Below are 18,492 nucleotides of genomic sequence, written 5' to 3' on the forward strand. Positions count from 1 at the left end.
AGCACAGGGCCACGCCCCAGCCTGCAGGCAGGCTAGAAGGAATCAGCCAGAACCAGGTGGGGCTGAAAGCAAAGCAGCCACAAGTGGAGCTGCCTGAGACCCTTAGCAGAGACAGCCAAGGCAGACAGCAAAACATCCACAGGTGTGACTGCCTAAGACGGCCAAGGCTGTGGCTAGGGTGCTGGGGCCGTGGCTGGGAGGTGGAGCCAAGAAGGGGGGAAGGGATATAATGGAAGTCCACCCACAGGGTGTGGTAGGTCATTGTGTAGGAGTGAGAAATGAGTAAGTAGTGAGGGGGGGGGGTCACCGACAGCTGGATGGGGGCAGCTGTCATGGAAGGCAGCCGGGACAAGGTCAGGTTGAGGGGACCTGTGAGTGGACTGAGAGGGTGTGAGGGTGAGGTACACCATCCCTCCTTCCACAGAGTGGGATCTCACATATTCCCTGAAGATCCTTTAAGGCGGAAGTCAAGCAGGCCGGCGTCTCACCGGGTGGCACCTTTGGCAGAACCTGACAAGTACTATACAGAAAAGATCAAAGGATGACAGATCCCTTCAAAAGAAGTGAAAGCTCTATTAAAGCAATTGGGAGAAACAATCACCTGGAGTAGATAGAATATCAATAGGGCTATTTCAAGCTACAGAAACTGACTCCTTCAAAATCTTAACAAGAATATGTCAACAAATACGGAAAACAAAACAATGGCCCAAAGACTAGAAATGCTCAATCTACATTCCAGTTCTGAAAAAAGACGATGTAAAAGAGTGCAGCAACTATCAGACCATTACATTCATTTCCCACACAAGCAAAGTTATGCTCAAAATTCTATAGCAAAGACCATATATAGAATGGTCTACCATATTCTACCATATATAGAATGAGAAATGCCTGATGTTCAAGTTGGATTCAAAAAAGGAAGAAGCACTAGAGATCATATTGCACATCTACAATGGTTAATGGAACATACCAGGGAACTTCAGAAGAAAACCTGTTTTGTGTTTTATAGATCATAGCAAAGCTTTTAACTGTGTAGATCATGAAAACCTATGTAACGATATTAAAAGAAATGGGTGTGCCCAGCATTTGATTGTGTTGATGTGCAACGTGTACTCTAGACAAGAGGCTACTGTTAGGACCGAATATGGGGAAACAGAATGGTTTCCAATTGGCAAAGGTGTCAGACAAGGATGTATATTATCTCCTATCTGTTCAAACACTATGAAGAGCATATCATAAGGAAATCTGGATTAGATTTAGAAGGGGAAGTGAAATTCAGGAGAACATCAACAATTTGAAATATATAGATAATACAATACTAGCAGAAAATAATACAGATTTGAGACAATTTCTCCTTTGAAGGTCAAAGGAGAAACTGCCAAACAGGAATTCAGCTGAACTTCAAGAAGACAAAAGTAATGACTACTGAGGGATTATACAACTTTAAGGTTGACAATGAAGAACTGAAATAGTTAAAAAAATTCTGTTCCTTGGCTCAATCATCAACCAAAGCGGAGACTGCAACTATAAAATCTGAAGGAGACTGAGCCTTGGAAGGACAGCCATGAAGGAACTACAAAAGATCCTTAAGGATAAGGAAATGTTATTGGGGACCAAGATAACTAATACTATGGTATTCCCTTATACTGTGTATGGATGTGAAAGTTGGACAATGAAGAAAGCTGACAGGAAGAAAACTGATTGATCTGAAATGTGGTGATGGAGAAGAGCTTTACAGATACCAAAGAAAGCCAAAAGGGGAGAGTGTCTAGAACAAATTAAGCCTGAATTCTCCCTAGAAGCTAAAATGATGAAACTGAGACTGTCATACTTTGGTCACATCACAAGAAGATAGCTCACTGGAAAAGACAATAATGCTAGGAAAAACTGAAGGAAGCATGAAAAGAGGAAGACCAAATTCGATGGCTTGACTCCATAAAGGAATCCACATCCTCCAGTTTGCAAGATCTGAGAACTGCTGTTAATGATTGGACATTTTGGATGTTAATTCATAGCTTTCCTGTAAGTCAGAAGCGACTTGATTGGCAAATAACACACACAATTTTAGGAAATCAGATTTTTCTGAGTTCCATGCAAACAGAAGAATCATGCCAGTCTAAAGCTGGGACTTTTTTTTCTGATGGACTCAGTACTGAGCACTGGCTCCTATTGGAGAGACTCCCAAGTTCTGAGGGGGGGATTGGTAGAAATCAGCGCAATCATATAGATGAGTACCAGCACTTTTTGAAAAACAAGAAAGCATTGTTTAAAGTTATTGGATTTTTAAGCCTGTTTTATAAACCATATCATTTGAATATAGCCACAAACATTTAAAAACGCTTAATTGGATAAGCAGATCAACTCCATCTACTGGGTGGGAATTAAACACCAGTTTCATGAAGGAGAGGTCCAGCAATGGCTAACTTGCTGACTGAAGGCAGCCTCCACCTACAAAAGCAGCAAGACTCTGAATACAAGAGCTAGGAGGCAGCAGGAGGGGAGGGCCTCACCCTCTATGCACTGTTTGCGCCTTCCCCCAGGGCAACTGGCTGGCCACTGTGTGAAACAGTATGCAGCAGACTCTTCTCATATTCTTACTCCACCAAGCTATTAAATTTGAAGCTCTTTAGGAAAACAATTTATGATTTTGGAATAAGGCTGCCATCAATATGCTGATGACACCCTGTCTCTCTCTGTATTCAAACCCAGGACTGCACTGTCAGGCCCCTTCCTCCACTAACCTGCTTAAAGTAACTTCACTTCCCGCCCCCCCTCCATGTCTTAGGATAGCAAACTGTAGCCCTGTTAACTCAGGGATGAGCCTGTAACCCTTAAGCGGCTAGATGAAAACTCCATTCCGTTTTTGTGTTACAGCTGAGGAATGTCATACTCTATATGCCTTGGGAGCCGCTATTTCTCTTTTCTTCCCCTAAAGAGAAGAATGTGAAGTTAAAATGTTTAAAAGAAAATAAAATGGAACGAACAAAAGATATCTTCAATCTATTGCCCCACTCCATCCCAGTACCCAGTGCATCTTTGTGCATGTTGAGGAATATAAGAGAAAAGCATGGAAAGCTATTGTGAATTGCTCCCTTGGGAGCGGAAAGAGTCAGAAGAGCACTTGGACCAAACCACATTTCTTCCCCAGCGCTTTCTCCTTTTCAACGCCCTGAACTAAGAAACGCTGCACCGAGGAGGAGATGGAGTGGGTGGGAAATGGAAGGCCGGGCGGAGTTTCCGGCCCGTTTCCCCGGCTTTCTCTCTCCCAAAGCCTCCATCGGGAAAAGAGACAGAGACAACGCCGGCTCTGCGGAGAGAAAGTAGAGAGGTGAACTGCTTCGCACGCCGCGTCCGCTTGAGCCTCACCCAAGTAGTCGAGCCCGGACTGAGAGAGGCGGTCGGCGTTCAGCATCCTCTCAGCGCAGCCCAGCCCAGCCTTCCCTCGCCTTCCCTGCGGTCTCCAGGACACCAGACGCTGCCACGATGAAAATAGTTTCCGGGCAGAAACAAACGTCTTCGCAACAAAGATCCCCATCAGAGGGAAAGGAAGGGGATCAATGACGCACACGGAAATCGTCCTCCGCCTTTCGAGCCAAATGCCCCTGACTTCAAGGGCACCTTTTAGTTTCAAGAAATGGCATTTATTCCGGAGCATCAGAACTCTGCAGAAGTACGAAAAAGCAGTTCCCAGTCGTAGTTATCCTCTACCAGACCCATCCACCCCTTCTTATTTTAAGGAAACAACCTTTTGAAATGTTGTCATGACAACAACAGCCCAGTGCTCCGAAGTTGTGCCTATTTTATTTAATAGTAATGGGCACAGATGTACGGCCTGATGATAAACACAGCCCTTTAACACATTGAAAGTTACATGAATTAGATTTGTGTGACGCTTGACAAACGTTTTCTGATGTTTGTTAATTAAGCAGACAAAATATGAAATGAAGATTTCCAAAGTTCTTACCCCCCCCCCCCAATATATTATCTCACATAATGAACTAGTACACAGTTTCATCTAAAAAGGTGGGCAATGCTGCTTCCATATACATTACTGGCTTGCCAAACTTGCCCCTATGGTGTAAACACCTAACAAAGGCCAACCTGTGTTGTAATCCTAGGAAAGTATGCCCCATTGAATAAAATAGGACTTACTTCTGAGTAAACATAAATAGGATTGCACCACTAGTTTATTAATTGTAGTGAGTGGTCCCTTAGCAGAGAACAAATCTAACCTTTTGATGAAGCTGCCTTATACTGAAATCAGACCCTTGGTCCATCAAGGTTAGTATTGTCTACTTGTACTGGCAGTTGTTCTACAAGGCCTCCAGGGTCTCAGGCTGAAGTCATTCACATCACCTACCACATGATCCTTTCAGATGGAAATGCTAGGGATTGAACCTGGGACCTTCTGCATGCCAAGCAGATGCTTGGCCACGGAGGCACAACCCCATCCTAGCTAGGCTCTAAGAATCACTGTCATCTCTCATGATTTTGACCGCTCACTTAAAACATGCTATTTTACATTTAGACTTAAAAGTGACATCTTGCCTTTCTGTAATTGTTATTTTCTCTGGGATTTTTTCCAATTTTTTTTCTTGAGATGGTTCCCTCTTACTCTATATTTTCAAAGCAGCTAAAGGGATAAAATCTTCCTATTGAATGCAAAGCCCATTTGTGGTTGTAATAATGATAAGTTTCAGCACTACTGGCGCCTGACTGTTAATGACTCAAAAGAAAACCAAATAAAAACAAGATGTTATTTCTGGAGCCTTTTGCACACTTTACTTTGCTCATTTCCCTATTGGCCTGTCAGAGCCTGAAGTGAATTATTACAAAATCCCCTGAAGAAATCACCTGTTCTTCTGCAAGTGAGGCAGGTTATCAGAGTTTAGCTTGTTTCAAAGAGCATGAAGGATTTCGCAATTATTGTGATTTTTTTTTCATTGCCCTGTGTCAAGTTAGGGGAAAAATCCAAACCATTACAAGAGCAAAAACTTCCCATTAATCTTAGGTAGTCCTGACCTGCATATCCCAGGTGAGCCATCAGATCTCAGAAACTAAGCAAGGTCAGCTTTGGTTAGTAATTGGATGGGAGACCTCCAATGAAGACTAGGGTTGCAGAGCCAGGCAATAGCAAACCACCTCTGTCACTCTCTTACCATGAAAACTCTGCCAGGGCTTGCCATAAGCCAGCTATGACTTGAGCGCACTCTCTACAACCAATCTTAGGGTAATTGTTCTTACCCTTTAATTCACTACCATCCAGTGTTCCCGCTAATGTGAGCACGTGAGCAATCGCTCACAGATTCTGACTCCTCTGCTCACAGCTTCTCAGATGTAACTCACAGATACTAACCCTCAGGTGGCCCCGCCCTCCCACTCAGCCAGCATCTGCAAGTGGGCCCTATATGGATGGAGCCTCATCCCACTTCTCCCTTCCTGGCTGTGGCTGGTTTGGCCCCCAGGGTGGTGCCAGAGAGCGCCTCCAGCCACTGCTGGCTCTCTAGCTGGGGAACAGAGCAGAGCGAGTGATCGGGTCTGGCCTGACCCATGCAGCCTGAAATTGCTAGGATCCCCTCAGCCCCAGACAGCGGAGGAGAGGAGGTAGCGCCTCAGCCGCCACCATGGTGAAGGTGTAATTTAACTTGGCCTTGGCGCAGAAGGAGGCTGAAGAAGTAAGCACTGACTCACAAAAGCTCATCTTGAAATAAACATGCTAGTCGGTGCCATTGCGTGTCTGCTTTATTTTGCAGCAACAGACTAATACAACTACCCCTTTGTAATCAGCATGGACATATCCATTTTTATACAGAAGTATACTCTGTTTTTTGTGGCCCTTTTACCTAATGGCTTTTATTGGTAAATTGTTTTGATTATAATCAAAACAATTTGATTGTAATTTTTTTTTAAAAGGAGGTGCACTCAAAACTTTAATGAAAGTTGTTGTTTCGGCTCACAAAGTAGATTTTTAGCTCACAACACTGCAAAGCTTAGAGGGAACATTGCAGTACCATCCCCAATGCACAACATTGTCATCAAATGCCCACATTTATTTATTTATTTAAATAATTACATGCCACTTTTCTTACCAACCAAATGGACTGAAAGCATCTTACAATAAAACCCAACCTGCAGGTTAAAGTTAAGAAAAATGCAATTATACAACTTTCCTTTGAAATACAATTAACTGTAAATTGACCATATAAATGAACTGCTTTATATTTCTTACAGAAGATGGATCGTATTATTATTATTGTGTATGTGTGTGTTATGTGCCATCAAGTCACTTCCAACTTACAGTTACCCAATGAATGAAAGACATCCAAAACATTCTATAATTAACAGACTTGCTTAGATCTTGCAAACCGGAGAATGTGACTTCTTTTATTGAGTCAAACCATCTTGTTTGGGGGCTTCCTCTTTTCCTGCCTTCTCATTATGTGACCAAAGTATGATAGCCTCAGTTTTGTCATTTTAACTTCTAGGAAGAATTCAGGCCTGATTTGATCTAGAACCCACTTATTTGTCTTTTTGGCAGTCCGTGGTATCTGCAAAACTCTCATCCAGAACCACATTTCAAATGAATAAATCTTCTTCCTCAACTTTCACATACACACATAGTAAAGAGGAATAGCATAGTTTGGGTTATCTTGATCTTGGTCCCCAAGGAGACATCCTTATCCTTAAGGATCTTTTTCCAGTTCCCTCATAGCTGCTCTTCCATGTTTCAATCTTCTTCTGATTTCTTGGTTGCTGTCTCCATTTTGGTTGATGATTGAGCCAAGGAATAGAAAATTCCTTGAAACAATTTCAATTTCTTCATTGTCAGCCTGAAAGTTATGATGGATAGAATCCCATGGTCAGAAATACTGAAGGAGAAGGGAGTTCAAGAGGGGTGGAAGTTTCTTAAAGGTGAAATATTGAAGGCCACAATCACAAATGATTCCTTTGAGAAGGAAAAAAATGGAAGGAGCCTAAAGAAGCCAAGATGGCTCCATAAACAGCTTTCTAAAGAGTTGAGAAATAAAAAAAAACTTGTTCAGGAAATGGAAGGAAGGCCTTATAAACAAGGATGAATATAAACAAATAACCAATGCCTGTAGGGAGAGTGTTAGAAAAGCTAATGCTCAGTATGAATTTATTTATTTATTTATTTATTTATTTCTAGCCCACCTTCCCCACAAGCAGGCTCAGGGAGAGGAACAACATTGATTAAAATACAAAATAAAAACAATAAACACAGCATAAAAACAGCAATCAATAAAACCATTCCAAGATGGGCAGTCCTGCACTCCTGCCTGTCAGCCTACAAAAAGGGGAGGTAGTAACGGACAGGTAGATTACTGTACCCCTTTTTGGGGCAGCCAGCAGTGGACCCTCCATAACCCCTCATAGAGGGAGACCAGTGGAAGGCTAGGCACTGATGGACTAAAATTAGCCTCCACCATATGCCTGGCGGAACATCTCTGTCTTATAGGTCTGCCTAAATTATACAAGACCATGGCGGGCCCAAGTGTCCTCTGACAGAGAGTTCCACCAGGTTGGGGCCAGGACCGAAAAGGCCCTGGGCCTGGTAGAGGCCAGCCGAGCCTCCCTAGGGCCAGGGACCACCAGTAGATGTTTTCCGGTTGAACGAAGCGCTCTCTGGGGCACATACAGGGAGAGATGGTCCCTTAGGTATGCTGATCCCAGTCCATTTAGGGCTTTATAGATCAGAACCAACACCTTGAACCAGATCCAGAATTCTACTGGGAGCCAGTGAAGTTGCTGCAAGATAGGCATAATGTGTGTCCTACACAAAGCTCCAGTTAGGACATGCACAGCAGCATTCTGGACCCGTTGAAGTCTCTGGATCAAGCCCAAGGGCAGCCCTGCGTAGAGTGAGTTACAGTAGTCCAACCTGAAGGTGACCGTTGCATGGATCACTCTCATTAGGTCCTAGGCCAAGAGGTAGGGCGCCAGTTGCCAGGCCTGCTGAAGGTGGAAAAAGGCTGCCCGAGCCTATGAAGAGCCGATCTGGCTCTTCATAGACAAGGAGGAGTCCAGAATCACGCCCAAACTCCTAATCGATGGTACGGGCACAAGTGGTGCCCCCCCAAAGGTTGAGAGAAGGATCCCCGCCTCCAACAGCCCACGGCCCAAGTACAGGATCTCTGTCTTCACAGGATTCAGCTTCAGCCTACTCTGTTCTACCCACTCAGACACGGCCTCCAGAGTGTCAGGGTTGAAGTGTATGTATGTAACCAAAGAGACTCCATATTAATTCTTTCAGTATTCTAAGTGCTTTGTTCACAGGTGCCAAGATGTTCCCAGCAGCTATCTCACGGAAGAGGATTGTTTTGGCTATCGCTTCTCCAGCCTTGGGAAACTTTCGCTTTCTCAGCTTCAAAGGGATTGTTTTGAGAACTATGGGGGGAGGTTGGGCCTGCTGGGTTCTGATACTTTGTAACTCATGCTTTGCCTGTCATTCGTAACAATACACGTGTACCAGCCTGGATATTGTATCTGGGCCCGTGGACTATAATGAACTCTTTCTTCAGTAAACTTTTGAAAACAACGGGCTTTTGTCTGATTGCAGAAGGTAGTCTGGAGTAAGGACATTATCTAGCCACAGTTCTGACACAGAGCTCTCAACAGTGTGTCAGGGGCAGAGTCAAGTCGGCCACCCATCAACAGATACAACTGGGTGCCATCTGCATATTGATGACAACCCAGTCCGAAACTCCGCACCAACTGGGCAAAGGGGCGCATATAAAAATTGAACAACAGGGGAGAGAATATCGCCCCCTGCGGGATGCCGCACTCCAAAGGATGGCATGTGGACAGTCTCTCCCCCAGCACCACCCTCTGTCCCCGACCGTGGAGAAAAGAGACAAGCCACTGAAAGGCCATCCCACGAATCCCCACATTGGCAAGGCAGTGGGCCAACAACTCATGGTTGACCATGTCGAATGCTGCTGAAAGATCTAACAAGATGAGCAGCACTGACCTGCCCCAATCCAGGTGCCTACGGAGATCATCCACAAGGGTGACCAACACTGTCTCCGTCCCATGACCCAAATGAAACCCGGACTAGTATGGGTCCAGGACAGAGGTCTCTTCCAGAAATACCTGTAGCTGATCCACCACCGCCTGCTCAATCACCTTTCCCAGGAATGGGAGGCTTGATACTGGGAGGAAACTGGATGGGTCAGTGGGGTCCAAAGATGTTTTTTTCAAAAGAGGCCTCACTATGGCTTCCTTTAGTGCCCCTCTGGAAAACCCCCGGAGCTCAATGATGTATTAATAATGACCTCCATTTGGGCCCCCAACCCATTGGCACTGGCTTTCACCAGCCACGATGGGCAGGGGTCCAGGGAGCACATAGTGGGCCTCACCAGCCGCAGGATCCTGTCCACCTCCTCCCGGGAGACCAGGCTGAAGTGATCCAGAAATGGGCCAGAAGATGGCCAAGGGGCCTCCAGTTCCCTTACTGTATCAATCATGGCTGGCGGATCGCGATGGAGGGACGAGATTTTATCTGGAAAAAAAAGTTCCCCAAAGCCTCACAGCTAATAGCCGAATTTCCAATTTGATGGTCTCCCTATCGCAAGGACCGAACTACATGAAACAATTTTGCTGGGCATGAGCTTGCAGATGCTATGGAGGCAGCAAAGTATTCCTTCTTTGTCACCTTCACCGCCACCTTATAGGCTTTCATAAATGCTCTATAAGATGGTTGTTGTGGATTTTCCAGGCTGTATAGCCATGGTCTTGGCATTGTAGTTCCTGACGTTTCGCCAGCAGCTGTGACTGGCATCTTCAGAGGTGTAGCACCAAAAGACAGAGATCTCTCAGTGTCACAGTGTGGAGAAGATGTTGGCAGGTAATTTATATCTACTCAGGAAGGTGGGTTTGGGCTGAGTCATCCTGTAAGAGTTTCCCAGGGTATGGAATGCTAATGGAGGGAGGCTTCACTGTATCCTGAGGAGGTTCTTTTGCATATGGATTGGTGCCTGATATGCTAATCTTCTCTGCAGGGCTACTGTAGGGTGTAGAGTATTTTGTTAGCCTGGTGTTTTTCAGGACTGGAAACCATGCTCTGTTCATTCTTAAAGTCTCTTCTTTCCTGTTGAAATTGTGCTTATGTTTATGAATTTCAATGGCTTCCCTGTGCAATCTGATAAAGTAGTTGGAAGTGTTGTCCAGTATTTTAGTGTCCTGGAATAGGATACTGTGCCCTGTTTGAGTTAGGCTATGTTCAGCCACTGCTGATTTTTCCGGATGGCCAAGTCTGCAGTGTCTTTCATGTTCTTTTATTCTTGTCTGGATGCTACGCTGTGTGGTCCCAATGTAAACTTGTCCACAGCTGCAGGGTATGCGGTATACTCCTGCAGAGGTGAAGGGGTCTCTACTGTCTTTTGCTGATCATAACATCTGTTGTATTTTTCTGGTGGGTCTGAATACTGTTTGTAAGTTGTGCCTTTTCATAAGCTTTCCCATCCGATCAGTGATTCCTTTGATATATGGCAAAAACACTTTTCCTGTGGGAGACTGCTTTTCCTTAGTTGTTTGATTTATCCTTGGTTTAATTGCTCTTCTGATTTAATTTCTGGAGTAGCCATTTGGTTGAAGTGTGTGATTTAGATTATTAGTTTCCTTGTTGAGAAAGTGTGGTTCACATATCCGTCTTGCATGGTCTACTAATATTTTTATTATGCCTCTTTTCTTTCAAGGGTGGTGATTGGAGTTTTTGTGTAAGTACCGATCCATGTGAGTTGGTTTCCTGTAGACCTTGTGACCTAGCTGAAAGTTTGCTTTGCGGATGACCAAGTTATCTAGAAATGGAAGTTTACCCTTGATTTCTTTCTCTATGGTGAATTGTATGTTCAGGTGGATATTGTTGAGGTGGTTTAAAAACTCCATCAATTCTTCCTCACCGTGGCTCCAAATGATAAAGGTATCATCCATGAACTGGAACCAGGCTGTAGGTTTGTGGGGTGCTGATTCTAGAGCTGTCTTTTCAAAATGTTCCATGTAGAAGTTGGCTATAACTGGGCTGAGCGGGCTTCCCATGGCTACCCCATCCATTTGGTAATAGAATTCGTTATCCCATTGGAAGTAACTGGTTGTCAGACAATGGTGGAATAAGGCTGTTACATACTCTGGAAAAATCTGATTAATAAGTGCGATTGTGTCTTTTACCAGAACCTTAGTAAACAGGGATACAACATCAAAACTGATGAGTATGTCCTGTGGACTGAGTTTCAGAAAACTGATTTTGTTGATGAAATGTGCTGAATCTTTGATGTAAGACATGGTTTTTCCGATGTGGTCCTGTAGAAGATCGGCCAGATGTTTAGCTATTTCACATGTCGGTGAACCAATGGCACTCACGATAGGTCGGAGTGGGACTGAATCCTTATGAATTATAGGGAGTCCATATAGTCGTGGTGGCTGTCTTGCATAGTTTTCTGTGCATGTTGGTATGAAGTGAGGAATTTTTGATCAGTGCATTTGTTAGCCTGGTGATTTTGCGGGTTGGATCTCGTTTTAGTTTTTTGTAGGTGGAAGGGTCCAGGAGTTCCTTAATCTTCCTTTTGTATTCTTCTGTTTTCATGATTACTGTGGCATTGCCTTTGTCAGCTGGTAGAACAATGATGTCTGGATCCGCATTGAGGGTCTTGATGGCGTTACTCTCCTTGTGTGTTATATTGCTGGTGGGAAGCTTTTCTTTCGTAGAATCCTGGCTGTCTCTCCTCTTATTTCCTCAGCTTCCTCTTCAGGTAGATGCTCTATAAGATGTTCTCGCCTCTTTGCCCCGATTCCACCGCCACACTCGCTCTAGCCATCTCAGTTCCTGCTTCATCAGACGTAGCTCCTCTGTATACCAGGGAGCCAGTCTGATGCAGGGATGGAGAGGGTGACGGGGGGCGATTTCGTCGATAGCTTTCAAGAGACGGTCATGCCAGTCCTCCACCAGCTCATCCAATGAACCCCCAGGGGGCATCGGATCCCGTAGAGCATTCTGGAAGCCAATTGGATCCCGAAGTCTCCATGGGCAAGCATAAATCCACTCACCGCCCATGCAGGAGGGGGCCGGCACACCCAGATGAGCCCTCAGGACATGGTGGTCTGAACATGGCACCACTTTAATTGCATCCAGGTCCACCTGAATCCCTGCCCCAAAGATCAAATCCAGTGTGTGGCCTGCTTGATGCGTAGGAGCTGAAACAAATTGGGAGAGTCCCAGTGTTGCCATAGAAGACACCAGGTCCGTAGCCTGAAAAGAGGCAGCAGCATCAACATGGATGTTGAAGTCACCCAGGACCAACAGTCTAGGATGATCCAATGCCCACCCCGATACCACCTCTAACGATCTCAACAGGATAGCTACTGGTGCGCTAGGCAGTTGGTACACCAAGTAGATAGCCAAACTCTCCTCAGCATCCCACGCCAGGCTAACACAATCAATACCAGCAATCTTTGGAGCAGGGAGTGTCCTGAAGGAGAGAGACTCTTGAATGAGTATTGCCACCTCACCCCCCCAACCATCTGCCCGGGACTGATGAAGGACTGAGAACCCTGGGGGAGCCCCCTCTTTCAAGGCGACCATCTCGCCCTCCCTCACCCAGGTCTTGGTCATGCACACCAGGTCCACTCCTTCCACTGCAATGAAATCTTGCAGCATTTTGGTCTTATTATTAATGAACATGGCATTGCACAAAATCAGTGCTGGAGGGAGGCTGCACCTCCTAGCCCCACTACCAGCATGCCTTGATATGGGATGCAAGTTGGAAGGGCACCGAGCCCTACCATGTCTCCGCGACCTTCCTGTACACCCTCACATCCCACCACCGTACCTCTTAGCCATACTGCTTAGGCTAGCAAGAGATGCCAAAAACAACAAAAAAAGGTTCTTTGCTTATATTCAAAGTAAGAAAAAGAGCAAGGACATGGTAGGCCCATTTCAGGGACAGGTGAGTGAAATTGTAACAGGTGATGAAGAGAGGGCAGAACAGTTCAATTCCTACTTTTCCTCAGTCTTCTCCTGCGAGGGAAATGGTGCTCAACATGGCAATAATAAAACACATGATGAGGGAAGGGAGTTACATCCTAGGATCGGCAGAAGGGTAGTACATAAATACCTAGTTTCTTTAAATGAAACCAAGCCTTCAGGGCCAGATGAATTGCATCCAAGGGTGCTAAAAGAAGTCACATATGTGATTTCTGAGCCTGAGTCAATTATTTTAAAGAATTCTTGGAGAACAGGTGAGGTGCCAGAAGATTGGAGATGGGCAAATGTTGTTCCCATCTTCAAACGCGAAAAGGAGGATCCGGGTAACTACTGATCCATCTGCTTGATACCTGGAAAAGTTTTAGAACAAATCATTAAACAGTCATTCCTTGAGCATTTAGAAAGGATGGCTGTGATTACTAAGAGCCAGCATGGGTTTCTCAAGAACAAGTCATGTCAACTTATAACCTTATCTCTTTTTTTGAGAATGTTACTACTTTGCTGGATCAGGGGAATGCTGTAGACATAGTTTATCTCAATTTCAGTAAGGCTGTTGATAAGATTCCACATAATATCTTTGCTGACAAGTTGGTAAAATGTGGTTTGGATTCTATTAATGTTAGGTGGATCTGTAATTGGTTGACAGATCACACCCAAAGAGTGTTTGTTAATGGTTCCTCATCCTCTTGGAGAACAGTGACAAGTAGAGTGCCTCAGGGATTGGTCCTGGGACCTGTTCTGTTCAACATTTTTATGAATGATTTGAAGGAACGAATAGAGGGAATGCTTATTAAATTTGCAGATGATACTAAATTGGAAGGGGTAGCAAATACAGTAGAAGACAGAGTCAGGAATGGATACAGCATGATCTTGTCAGGCTAGAAACCTGGCCTAAAACAAATAAAATGAATTTCAGTTGAAATAAATAGAAGTTCAAGTAGTGAACAAAGTCAAGTACTTGGGAGTGGAAGTTACTGCGAAAAATATTGATTTGTATAAGAATAATTATGACAAGTTATGGCAACAAATAGATAAAGATATGATCAGATGGAACAAAATGAACTTGTCATGGTTAGGTCGCATTGCAGTAATTAAGATGAATGTTCTTCCAAGAATGATGTTTTTATTACAGACAATACCTGTTGTTAAGGATAGTAAACAATTTGAAAAGTGGCAGAGAATGATTTTAAATTTTGTTTGGGCTGGAAAAAAACCCAGAGTTAAAATAAAAGTACTTTATGATGCAAAAGAAAGAGGAGGTCTACAATTACCAAATTTTAAATTATATCATGATGCGGTATGTTTGGACTGGTTAAGGGAATGGTTGTCATTGAAGCATTTGAAGTTATTAGCACTGGAAGGATACAATAAACTATTCGGATGGCATGCATATCTATGGTATGACAAAGTAAAAGCAGACTCTATGTTTTTACATCATTACGTAAGAAGAAGTTTGTTTGCTGTATGGAACAAATATAAGAAATATATGGAAGAGTCTATACCAATGTGGATTATCCCTGCGGAAGTAGTAAATCCAAGAACAGAATATGCAGGGGAAGACTGGTTGACATATAAAGAGATTCTTGAGATAAAGCAGAACAATTATTTGCTTAAAGGCAATGATGAATTGCCATTCCAATATGGATGGTTTCAATATATGCAGATAAAAGACTTATATGAGAAAGACAAAAGGAAAAATGGTTTTAGATTACAAAATTCTGAGATTGAGAACTGTTTGCTTCAGGGGGGGAAGAAAATAATTTCTAAAATTTATAAGATATTATTGAAATGGTTTACGGAGGAGGAGGTTGTTAAAGTTCAGATGGTCAAATGGGCAATAAATTGTAATAGGGAAATTTCAATGGAAGCTTGGGAAAAGGTGTGGAAAAATGTAGTTAAAATTTCAGCATGTACCACTGTGCGTGAAAATGTATATAAAATGTTGTATAGATGGTATTTAACACCGAAGAAGTTGGCCAATGGTAATAGCCAGATGTCTGATAAATGTTGGAAATGTAAGCAGCATGAAGGTTCATTCTATCATATGTGGTGGACTTGTGATAAGGCTAAGCAGTTCTGGGGGGATATAGTAAAAGTTATGTCAGATATTTTACCAAGGAATATAAATAAAACCCAGGAATTGTTGTTATTATGTATGAACTTAGAAGATTTTGATAAAATGGACAGAGTTATGGTGTTTTATATGATCACGGCGGCCAGAATGTGTTATGCACAGTTGTGGAAGACTCAGGAGATACCATCTATGGAAGATTGGATTTTGAAAGTTTTGAATATGGCAGAAATGGACAAATTAACAAGGAAATTGAAAGAACAAGAAGAATTGGAATATACATTAAGCTGGGAAAAATTCAAGAAATATGTGGAGAAAAAGTGGGACATGAAGGGGAAACTGTGGTCTTTGGAGAATTAAAGGGGAGATAGAAACTTACTTAAGGTCAAAAAGGGGTATATTTTATTGGATTAGTATGGAGTTATAGTGTTATAGTAATAGGTATTTAAGGAATAGTATGTTACACATATATATGTATCTTTTTTAGTTAGTATATTTAATAGTACTTATTATATACTTATATAATTTTTATATTTTCAATTAAGATAAGTAATATAGTAAGTGTAGATAGTTAAGATGAGTAAAGAGGTTTGATTAGTATGCATAATATAGATTTACAGTATAGACTTTAAGAATCTATATGATATACTTTTTGGATTAAGTTGGGTATGGAAAACTGCTGGGAGTCACTAGAAAAGGGGGGGGAAGGATGGGGAAATTGATATGGGGTAGATAATGTTAATGATTTCTGTGTATGTTTGTGAACCCATCCAATAAATTTTTTTTAAAAAAAAGAAATAAATGTAAAGTTCTGCGTTTAGGTAGGAAAAATCAAATGCATAATTATAATGATTCTATGATTCTACAATTCTGTGATTTGGATTGGGACCACATCATAAGCAGAGAGGGTGCTTATGTTTCCTCCCATTTTCCTGACTCCAACAACCCTGACGGAGCATTCTTTGCCCCATTGGGGAAAGCTTTGTGTAGCCAAATGTATATATTTCTTTATTTAGAAAATTTCTCTGCCACATCTCCAGAGAACCTGGTTGGTACAATTTCAGTTAAGGAAAATGGTGCAAGGAAGAAGCTGAAGCCTCTTCTCCTCATGAACCATAGTCTTGATCCCAATTGGACTTTGCACATCTATGAATTGAGTTCCCGGCTTCCATACAAGCTCAGGTTTAGAAGTAGGGTTGCCAGGTCCAGGTTGGGAAATTCCTGGAGATTTGGGGGGTGGAGCCTGGAGAGGGTGGAGTTTGGGGAGTGGAGGGGCCTCAGAATGGTATAATGCCATAGAGTCCATCCTCCAAAGCAGCCATGTTTTCCAGGGAAACTGATCTCTGTTACTTGGAGATCAGTTGTAATTCTGGGAGATTTCTAGCCACCACTGGAGGCTGGCAACCCTATTCAGAAGACCCAAGGAGAAACATAATATTACAACTTCATATTTGCTTCCTATAGTCAGTTAATTAAATTTAACACAATGCATCAGTATGTTTATTGTGTGAGTCAGAAGAAGAGGTATGTGCTCTTCAAGTAAGGTTGCCAACAGGCCTGGAAAAGAACATTCTGTCTCTTTAAGAGAGGCTTAATGAAATGTTCTTTACCAGATTATACCTTTATGCCATGAAAAGCTTCAACTATCCATTTCTACACATTAAGCCTCTGTTAAAGGGACAGCACATGTTTTCCTTAGGCTGGTTAGTAGGTTTGCCAGGTCCAAATACCTTCCCAGTGGGACCATGGGGGACCTGGCACTTACTTCATACCAGTGGTGTGCTCTCTTTTTTCGTGTGTACTCTAGCACCTGTGCAATGATGTCACTTCTAGTAGTGATGTCATCACGCTGGCCACAGGAGCACTCTCGAGCTCTGTGTGGGGCTAATTCAGCCCACTTGGGGCCAAATTCTGCCAAAACAAAGCTCAGGAGCACTCTTGTGGCCAGCATGACATCAATACTGGAAGTGATGTCATTGTACAGTGCCGGAGCACGCATATGCAAAGCATGCACACAAAAAAAGTGTATACCACCAGCACAAGATAAGTGCAAGGTGCCCCCACCATCACCAGGGTGCCTGACAGTGGCAGGCAACCTCTGGGGGCTTGCCACCCCCTACCGATTGCTAGCAGATCAGTGGGCAAGGGGGCGAACCCCTGGACTCCTACCTGTAAGCAATCCTAGTTATAGTCAGCTATTCTTTAAAATGTTTCACAGCTGCAAATGTGCCCATCTTAACTATCATATCTCTAGACTGGGACAAGCTTCTCTGGATTGGCATAAACAATTCCTAGGCTAGTGGCGAAGTCCTTGCTGTCCTGCTTTGAACTCAAATTCTGTATACACATTGATCAGGCTAGGATGCAGAGCATTAATGTGCCAAATGTGCTATTATCTCCTAGGATCCTACTCTGTGCAATATGGACAGGCCAGCATGCATGTACTTTCTTAAAACTGGTGGAAGCACCTTTATTTCACAGCGTTTGATTTCTCTGTAAATTCAGAGACTATATATAACTTTATGTGCCTCTCCCTCAACTATTGCAGTTTTTCAAGTTGTTCTAGGCAGCATGTGGCAAAGAAGCCTGGAGGAAAATGTTCTGTCCCTTTAGCAGAGTCTTATGCTATCTTATTTACCAGGTAATATTATTTACCACCATGCCATGGAAAGCTTCAACTGTCCATCCTCTAACTGAAGTGTAAAGAGACATGACATCATTTTCCAGGCTTGTTGGCAACTCTAATGGGAAGGACCCTGGATTTGATTCATCTGCTTCAGCACAGGATACGCTTCAAGTATCCCTAATAAACTTATCCAGGCTTTCTCTGAAATCCTCCTACTTACAAAAATTCATGTCCTTGTTAGCTGTCCAATTGCTCTTCTAGTAAGATTATCTTTGTCTCCTTTATTTTCCTTGATGTTGCTGGAGTTCATTTAGTTGCTTGCAACAATAGTTTGTGGTTAACTGTACTAAGAGTCACTGAAGTTGCAGTATGTGTTTACCAGAATTCCTGTAGAGAAATGTGAAGTTAAAGTTGCATGCCCAGTTTAGATCACTATGGTTAGGATGGGTACAGCAAACATACTCTATTATATATGTCAAGGCTCAATTGGTTTGAGAGACCAGAACTTTAATTATGGTTTTTTAAGAGTATTTTGCCAGTAACTGAGAGTATGACAGAGCAGGGTGAAAAGGCTATAATTCCCACCCCAGAATTTGTTGGCCTTGGTGTTATCTAGATACCTTCACACTGCTCTGTACTGCTGTAAAGTTTCTGGAAATTGGAAATAAGTCTGAATGAGACTCTGTTCTATCCTCTGTGTTCCCTCAGTTTCCCCCTTGTTTATAGGTTAACCCAGTAGTAGCTAATCTTCTGCACCTGTGGAAAAGCAACCTTAATATGCTGCATAAAGCTTCCCCAGTG

At 43.1% G+C, this 18,492-nt stretch overlaps 1 protein-coding gene across 1 annotated transcript in view; it reads right to left on the reverse strand.

Moving 5' to 3' along the window:
* CSTPP1 (centriolar satellite-associated tubulin polyglutamylase complex regulator 1) overlaps positions 1 to 3,431 on the reverse strand; it is a 200,153-nt gene extending 196,722 nt beyond the window's left edge. Inside the window, exon 1 of the mRNA XM_054971904.1 lies at positions 3,364 to 3,431. Within this exon, the coding sequence (XP_054827879.1) occupies positions 3,364 to 3,409 (46 nt within the window). The 5' untranslated portion in view covers positions 3,410 to 3,431. The remainder of the gene's footprint in view (positions 1 to 3,363) is intronic.
* Positions 3,432 to 18,492: the final 15,061 nt, after the last annotated feature.

Source organism: Eublepharis macularius, chromosome 2 (genome assembly GCF_028583425.1).
Source record: "Eublepharis macularius isolate TG4126 chromosome 2, MPM_Emac_v1.0, whole genome shotgun sequence".
NCBI lineage: Eukaryota > Metazoa > Chordata > Lepidosauria > Squamata > Eublepharidae > Eublepharis > Eublepharis macularius.